Consider the following 9,325-nt stretch of genomic DNA (forward strand, 5'->3'; position numbering starts at 1 on the left):
TACCCAAAGCGCTCAATGAGACAAAATTGAATAAACTGAATCTCAGCGACAAATTTACAGAGGGGCAAAGTCTATAGTTTAAGCATACAGCAGATCTGGTATACCTTGTCATATGTCCAATGATCAATCTCTAAGTGTAGTTTTTGTAACAAACAAATATGACTAACATAACAAAAAATGAACACTCAACTAGATGTAAGATCCACTGCTCTCAAGAGCTATAAAAGCAAGGTAACCCCAACCAACACCTGACTGCCAGTCGGCTGAGCAGTTGAACGCATTACACTGCAGATCTCAACGCTCCTCTAGCAGCCTCTCGCTTCATCTCTGCAGCTTTGCCACTGCCTCGGAAATACATGTACACTTGCTGCAGTATGAGAAAGCAAGAGCCAGCAAAAAGAAATGAGAACAAACTTTTTAGGTAGAATACGAGGAGGAGAAGGGTGAATGTAATATAACCGAGTAACTTCAAGCACAAGCAACAAATTTAGACCTGAATAACCCAAACGCTGAGAACTGATTCAAGACAGAACAGACCAAACCCAATGAAGTAGAAAACCTGTTAAAGGAGAAAATGCAAATATGAATATCTTCCAAAATTGTTGCTAATATTACATAATTAGAGAACCAGATGTTGAGATGTGGATACAATGCATAAAGAACTTTAAGGCAGAGTTACACAGTTGCAAGTCATGCTCAAGAGAGCAAAATAAGAATGATATTTACCCCAACTAAGACCTGCTTGCCGACGAGGTCTACAGCAGGCAGGATACCCCTGTTCCAAAAAACCACACAATATTAGATTGTCAGCACTAGAATTTATATACTGATAAACTTATCATATCCTTTTTCTTTTCTGGGAAGGAGAGGGGAATCAACAGAGTGATGAGTGGCCATATTGATTAGCTGTCAATTTTGAAATAATCATACTAATCTTAACTTTTTTAAGTCATTATCTCCACCATTTTTAGCAAAAAAACATTGAGACTCATAATTAACATGACAAGTTCAAGAAATCAAACATGGAATAAGGAACTTACGCTAGAGATTTTCCTTTGAAAACAACTGGAGGAGCAACCGCAGCAAAGATGACGAAGATAATGTGAAGCTATAAACAAGGGCAGGATATCAGCCATATTTACATAACCAGCTAACACGGAACAGAATCATGGAAACAAGTAAACGCACTGACCAAGTAAAACAAGAAAAACCACCCAAACTTCATAGCACTATCAGTCCTGCAATAAGAATGTGCTGTTAATATTACAAGAAAACTTTTGAAGTGAAATCAATAAACTAACAATAAAATGAAGGTCCCAGATGTTATTGATGTGAAAGGCAAATCTCACAACCAATCCATCCAGGTAAACTCAAAACATTATGTAACGGACCCAACCCTCCCAATTGCCTCATTTAAGCACTGGATAAACCTCATGTAACAGCACCATAAGAACATTCATAACTTCATAACAAAGAGAGAATTATCAAGCTAGCTATAGTATAACTAATATATCCAATCTAATACCCTACATTTTTGCTGGTTTAAGTCAAAACTGACTACCACCCATATCACCAGTACATATAGAAGGATAACTTTCTAACAATGTCAAGAAACAAATAAGAACATGTTTATACCCTCTAACCCCATAAGTTCAACAGAATAAATGGTAATGCTACAGCCAAAATAAAGTCAATAACAAAAATGCATACCTAAAGGCATTATATAGTGGCCTGTACCACAACACATAGGCTCCTGGGACACCTGATATGAAGTATATAATAGCAAGAAACCAGATTTTTGGGTCTACAAAGAAGGAATGTTGAAAAGGTTACACCACAGGACACAGAGGGGACAGACAAACGACCAAAGAAATGAAAGGAACCAAAATTTCAGGAACGAACCTCCCTCTTTAATCCATGCTGTGGTAACGGCTATGACGTTCCAGAAAAGACATGCTACAAGTCCTGCTCACCACAAACACAATTCCTCTTAAGTGGAGGTAATAACCAAAAAAAAAATAGCAGGCTTAAATATGCAAATGGAACAATCAAATGAGATCCAGTCCCAATTCATTAAAAGGTTACAACCATAGCAAAGACGCTGATTGATGCACGGTTACAAATTTTTCCACAGATCTCAACAAAAAACAAAGGAATATAAAAAACAACGGTAAGGATATCTGCTCAGTTACAAAATTTTCCAGCTTGTAATATGGTATTTATGTCAGAAATAGATTCAGATACGTAATACAACCTCCTCATTGGTAGAGGCTATGTTTTCAGAATCCTTTCAATGACCAGGAAAGAATTTCCATTGAATAACCAGTCTTATCCCCAATCAAGAATTTTCAGGCCAGAATAGATTTCAATATTTACGAAACCTGAAAATAAATGCCTAGCGATGTTAAAAAGAAATCTATAGGCTATCTTCCTCTTTTAATATTTCAACCAGCCTGATATATGGGAGATAAAGTTGATATCTATGATTCCAATAAGCTTCTGATATGCTCCAATCCAAATCCCCTCCCTAGGATATAAAAGGGGGAATGATAAATTTCACATGCAGTGGAAAGGTATCCCAGCATTGGCGAGAATGATGACAAATAATTTCATGAAGGCGTTGAGCATTTAAGCAAATCACTTTTAAACTTCAATGGAGGCTAACCAAAATACGACATACCCAAAAAGGTTGTGAATGCAACATACTGCATTCTCTGAAGATGAATTGGAATATCATTTCCAATGTCATGATGGATAATTGGAAAGAACGGTGGCCAGTTTTTCTCCTCAAGAACAATACCAGCTGCAAGGCAATAAAGGCAAGTCAACCCTTTATTAATATCGGGAAACCAAAGATTGTGACAGATAAATTTCATCTGTCATCCATGAGAAAGTGTTAAAGATGAGACCACCTGTCAAAGACGTTGCAAACAGAGAAATCAAGAGAAAATGATATCCATTCTTCTACTTCATTAAATTTTCACTCTGTACCTCTTTCTTTTTCATTTTTCCTCCCATTAGTGGGGGTTGAAAACATAAAATCTTGTTTGATAAGTAGAAAGATTTCCATCAGGAACAAGCTTATTTTCTGCCAACTCAAAAGACTCTCAAAATGTTCAACTACATATAGAGATATTAGCGGACTAGCCACAACAGCATTGTGAGGTGCCTCCCCAGATGAGCACCAAGCAAGCAAAGGCAGGTAGAATGGGACACAGCACCAAAACAGTGATTAAGACCCGGGGGGGGGGGGGGGAAGAGAGAGAGAGAGAGAGATGGAATAGCAAAGAAGGAACCTCTGGCAGCAGCCTCTTCTTTCCGCTTTACATCCTGCAGTGGATCAATAAATCAAAATACTACAAGTTAGCAATCCGTGAAACTAGAAGCAACTAGAAAGTAAACATGAATGTTCTCCGAGGAGCCAGAAGGATATTCAGTTAATATTGACAACCAGCCAAAAAGCGACACAGCCTTAAAGACAGCACCTACAGCCACACATGGAACCTTTTAGATAAGAGAAATTTCAGGTCTCTGTCGTGTTCTAAGAGTGTTTAAAAACTTGAACAGCCATTTGAATATAGCTAAGATTTTTAGTTGTTGCAAAATTGTTTATAGAAACTCCATGGATAGTAAAAGAAAAGGCTGGTTGGGTAGAACCAATTCACATCCTTTAACCCGTTGATCAGGCCATGCCAAAATACTTCTAGTACCAGCTGATAAAATTTTCAAATAGTTGCATCATACAGGACAATTAAGGGCTTAAAGATGCTCTCAAGGTTTGAAGAACATACTACGCAAAGCAATCTGACACAATAATGAGCAGTTACAACAAAACCAACATATTCCCAAACATGTCATAAGCTAACAAGAGATCCAGGCTTTACATAATGAAACAAACAAGAAGAAAGCAATATAAATCCCATTTTCTTCTTGTTTGAAAATAATGAAACACGTTTATAGAAATTAAACTTTCATAACTGGACTGTTAACATTATAAATGGTAATGCTTGGGGGCAATCACAATAACCGATATACATTAGAAGTTATTTATTTAGAATCCTAGACTACGTAATAGAACAAAAGTCATCTTGCAGAAAAATATAAAGTGCATCAGGCAAAGATCAACAAAATGATGATTTTCAGTCAACAAGTACCTGTTCCCTCCTTCTCAATTCAGCTTCCTTAGCTTGCAGCTCCTTCTCTTTCTTTTTCAAATCCTAATTGGGACACAATAAAATTAGACATAACTAAATACTGTTGAAAAACATAAGGTATTATATGATAGTTCTAAGGATTGGACCTACTGCAGCATTATCCAGAGGAATATCAATTGAGGCAGTACTGTTATAGAAATCTGCAGGCTCAGGTGGAAGAGGCGAAAGCCTTGAGTTTGTTGCTGCAGGGACACTGCCAGACTGAAATTCGAGAAAGATAGATGGCATTAATGAGTTTCTTTACTTCCTTCAAAAGAGAAAAGGAAGAACTGCTTGAAGGAAAAAATTTTTTGTAACACATTATACGAGGTAATTGAATCAAGTATTAAAGAGAGAGAGAGAGAGACGACATCACCAGCCTTGTAGCAAAACACGGAGAATGAAAAGAAAAAACTTAAAAGATAATTCATTCATCTAAATCATCTGCATGAACAAATGAGTTCATAACACTGGCAAAAGAACACCATTGAACTAGAAACCTTCCTCTAAAGCATTGAAGAACATTAAATGTGATGCCAAAAGCATCTTTGTGATGTAAATAGACAAAGCCATGTTAGTATGATATATCAATACTACGTTTATCAAAAATTAGGATATAGTTCAAATGCACAACTATCATCCAGCCATTATCGCTCTAAAACATGGGGAATACAACATTTTAATTTAAAGCAAACTAAAAACTGGCCATTTTAACTATATGACTGGAAGAACTACAGGCGTAATGATGTACTTACTGTTGTATAAAATGCTCCTCCACTAAACTTAGATTTCCCTCCATCCTGCCATAAATTCAAAAATAAAAGCAATTTAAAGAATCATAAATTTGAACATCTCTTCAAACTCAGTGCATCATATTGAATAACTATGCATAATATGTATGGTAAAGCTAATACTTAGAACTGCATTAATAGAATCAGAAAACATAGCCTCATCCTCAACAAATTACTGTAAGTTACTTTTCTAGATCAAATGCTGACTTTTCCAACTCTCAAAGGACTAAAACCATCTAAGCCAATAATCTAAAATATCACACTTCTCTGAACTCCAGCATCAGAAATGTCACTCTACTGCGTAAATTTTTTGGGTTGCCGCCCAAGTACCGAAAGAATAGGAGTATACCAAATATCTAGATACATCAGAGTTGGGAAGACCATCATTTTTCATCCTACCTATAATACTCCAACCTCAATCAGCAGGCCTCCAACAATAATCGATGGTTTGAGCACCAATAAGTCTTCCTGTCTCCCTCCCCAACCCCCCCCCCCCCCCCCCACAACAAAAAACAAAAAAAAAGTGAAAAATTAAAATAGAAGAAACCCCCAGCCACCCGCTTGAAACTTCTCGCAGATCAATAATTACCAAAGCCCTTATGATTTCAGCTCTAATTGCAGATCAATTTGTACAGCCAGTCAAACAAAAGTCAACCTAGTTAGAAGTACATAAATTCCATTTGAAAACAGGCAATCGACCGGACAAAAACTCAGAAAATAAAAAAGTAATTATGAGAAACACTATAACAGAATTCCAAATTTCAGGATAGAACCGCTCATGCTATCAACCGCCAAGAATCTTACAGTCCACAAAAACCTCAATAAATCCACCCAACTCACGGCTAAGAAAGCACATAATACCCAAAGCCCGCATACCGATATACAGATTAACCACCAAGCAACCCAAAATTCAAGCATAATTACATAAAACGGGAAATTAGTACAAAATCAGACGGTAAAGTAAGAAGCAAACTTACAGCAAAGGGATTGACTTCTTCTTCCTCGTCAAAAGGGTTCCGATCATAACGGCCAGCCATTGCAGAGAGTTTGTTTACTATTGGGCTTACGGAGATCTGATAATAGTAGCACTAGAAGTATATTTTTAAAATTTCTAATTAAAAAAAAAAAAGAGAAAAGCAAAAAGCTTAGCAGGCAAGAAATTAAGGAGAAGAGTTTTGGAAGATTCAAAATATATGAGGTGTCTAAGTGCTGGAGAGATAGATGGAGAAGACCCTTTTGGCTTTTTTTACAACTAGTATTGAAGTTTACAATGGAGAATATAATGTACTACTAGTACCAGATGTGAAATTGGGGAAGAAAGCAAGAAAGGAAAAAGTTGAAAACGTAGAAAGAGAAAATGAAAGACTTGTCCTCCGCCCTTGGCTTGTTGGTCAGCCAATCCTGGAGTGCTTTTTTTGAATTTAAGACGACATTAGAAATTTAATGCCTATTTCTTCTCTGCCTTGTCCGATAAAATTACTGCCACCTGGAAAAGGAAAGGAGAACCGTTTAAATTTTATATTGGGGAAAGAAATACTTTGCCACCGGAAATATTTTGATTCTAATTTTGTCTTGGTCTTGTTTCCATCGCTATTTTTCCAAGAAAAATTTTCTATTTTTTCATAATACATTTTTCAATTACGTTTTTATCATACATCAAATCCTAAAAATACTATAATAATACACATGGATATTACAATTTGAGAACATTGTCCTATAAAATTGGATGCAAATTGTGATCCTATATTAACCGTTCTACTCTTTTTATCTTTTTGTTCCGAACCCATAATTTACCAAACTATAACTATTAAAAGAATTGGCCAAGATTATGCTATGCGCATTTAAATCTCATACATGAATTTCCATACGCTATTGGTGGGTTAATTTGGTAGTTCATAAAGTTTTTCGTAAATTATTAACCACTAGGATTGGCCAAGTGATCATGGTAAAAAAAAAGGGCTCATGTCATGGTTTGGATGGAAATTAAAATGAAATTTGAGCTTAAACGGAAAATCAAGATGTCCAAGAACTTTTTCAACGATGGAAATGATTTTTTAGCCTCATATTCATTTTTGTACCATTAGAAATTATATGATTTGCGTATCTAAATTGTCTTCAAAGTTCGACCAAAGTATTTTTCCCATTAGAAAATTTTACCTAACTCGTGTTTCTTAGAGCCAATCTAGGTGCATTACTCAACATGTACATTTGAGGCAAATTAAACTTACCTAAATAACATTTCAAGCTCTTTCGTTTCATGTGCGATCCACTGATCTTAAATGCATTATACTTTTAAGATTTCCAAAATTTCTTACCAGTGAATACTTTCTTATAACCAATTTACTAGTTATCCAAAAAAAAAAAAAAAGATAAGATAATTACGTGACGATCTCAAAAAACAGCAAGCTATACTCGGAATATATTTTTGGATACGTTATTATGTTTACCAACTCTTCGGTATATTATGTTGTATTTTCATTGGAATGTAAAACTTCTACTGCGGCCAATCTAGTACTACAAAAACCGAGGTCTTGTTTGATAACTTAACTCAGTATTTAAATTTAATGAATTCAGATCTTAATATGTTTAATTGCGTTTGATAACAACAAAATAGAATATCTGAATTAATTAAATGGTACTGAATCCTCTAAGTTAAATGTTATTTACTTATCACTTAATGTGATATAAACTCAATTGTATCAAATTTAGTATTTAATAATTTAATGGATTCAGATTTCAGTTATCTTTTATCAAACGCAGACTAAGTTGAATAATTTCATAAACCTGTCTTCCCGTTGAACTGCTTTTTACCATTTTTTTTTTCTTTTTTCGTTCTGATAACGAAGTGGTTAGATAGTTATAAGTCGTGTTAACGAGTCTCCAAACGGGAGTCTCAACTGCTCCAATAGGTGCCTACGAAATGATCATTATTGATGATAGGTAGATGCCACAGAGTTCAGAAAATGGGATTAGCTATGTGAGTTTTGAGGTGAAGCTAGTCTTTATTGCATGTAGGAATCAATCAACTAAATAATGATATAGCAGTTGACATGATTTCCAAGTTGTTGTATATTCAAGGGATCATTTCAGAAACCTCCCTTGAGTTTGGCTAATGTACATATAGGTAGATCGTGCGTTAAGTATAACCATGTCCAAAAGTAGCCTAATCAATAATATATAATTAACTTTTCCTGAGTTTGGCTAATGGGTCTCTAGTGTTAGTTTTTTTTTTAAAAAAAAGTATCTAAATATAGAAGTGCAATAATAATTATAATTGTGTATATTCACGTGATAAGTTAGGTTTAATTTTAGATCTATTAACAAATATCGATTAGACATCCCGTTAAAATATTCAAAACTTTTACTACGGGGCAAATGAGTGTACCATTTGTTTAGCCTTGACATTTTTAAGGTGTAACATTTGCCACATTTGTTTTAGTTGAAAATTTGGGAACTAATCTAAAATTAGGGCTATATCTCAACACACACTAATTTTGGAACAGTCGAAAATCCAATTAAAAGGTAATCAATCTTTTTGAAACGAAATTTATTTTATTTTATTTCAATTTTTTGTCAAAATGCGTGGTCATGAAGTAACACTACTGTGATTGTTGATTCAAAAAAAAAAAAAAATGATACTCTGTTTAACATATTTACAGTAAAAGTTTTTCACATAGTTTTTGAAAAACAACCTAAAAAACAACTAATTCAAACAGACTTGTATTTCAAAAACGAAATGCTACAGTGCTGTTTTTTAAAAACAACCCCAAAAACAGCTAATCCAAACGGAGCCCATGGTTACTAATTTACAATCCATGGTTACTAATTTACAATCCAACCAGTCAACGCAAAAGTTAGCGGCAGCCACAAAAAGATAGTTGAATTTTGACCGGCAAAGCGGAAGCCGTGGGGAGCACTTGGGTTTATCCTCAAATCACTTGTCAATTAGGCCCTTTGACTATTTTTCCTGCGATATTATTCAGTACCATCTAGAAGGCCACAGTTTCACCAAACCGTCATCAGGGTTGGAAATAGGTCCTGAGCCAACATATTCTGGGTTGGAAAAACGAGCTGTTAACGCCATAGTCCTGGCTACTCCAGCATCTCAAGAATCCACGGCGTATTAGAGACGCACTGGGAAACAATTTTCATTGGTATTGCATCCGAAAGCATTCATTGACAGATCAAGCAGATGGCAACAACATGGTCGATGTAACTGAAGACCGCCATCCCTAACCATGGCAGGCACTAGTAGTATTAACTGAGTCATGATTTTCCAATGGCATGATGGGGTTTTGACGTCATAAAATATGCATCAAAACACAGATTTTACATATCCCA

The 9,325-nt window shown here is 35.3% G+C and overlaps 1 protein-coding gene across 1 annotated transcript; it reads right to left on the bottom strand.

Moving 5' to 3' along the window:
* LOC113730921 (secretory carrier-associated membrane protein 3) lies at positions 1-6,407 on the bottom strand. The gene is made up of 13 exons (XM_027255913.2): positions 5,962-6,407; positions 4,949-4,993; positions 4,305-4,415; positions 4,155-4,217; positions 3,297-3,330; positions 2,681-2,803; positions 1,903-1,965; positions 1,711-1,804; positions 1,193-1,238; positions 1,041-1,108; positions 727-775; positions 494-559; positions 1-367 (listed from the first exon to the last, which is right to left on the bottom strand). Exons 1-13 carry the CDS (start codon positions 6,019-6,021, stop codon positions 281-283), a joined length of 909 nt encoding a protein of 302 aa, XP_027111714.1. The 5' UTR covers positions 6,022-6,407; the 3' UTR covers positions 1-280.
* Between the last annotated feature and the right edge of the window lie 2,918 nt (positions 6,408-9,325).

Source organism: Coffea arabica, chromosome 2e (assembly GCF_036785885.1).
Source record: "Coffea arabica cultivar ET-39 chromosome 2e, Coffea Arabica ET-39 HiFi, whole genome shotgun sequence".
Taxonomy (NCBI): Eukaryota; Viridiplantae; Streptophyta; class Magnoliopsida; order Gentianales; family Rubiaceae; genus Coffea; species Coffea arabica.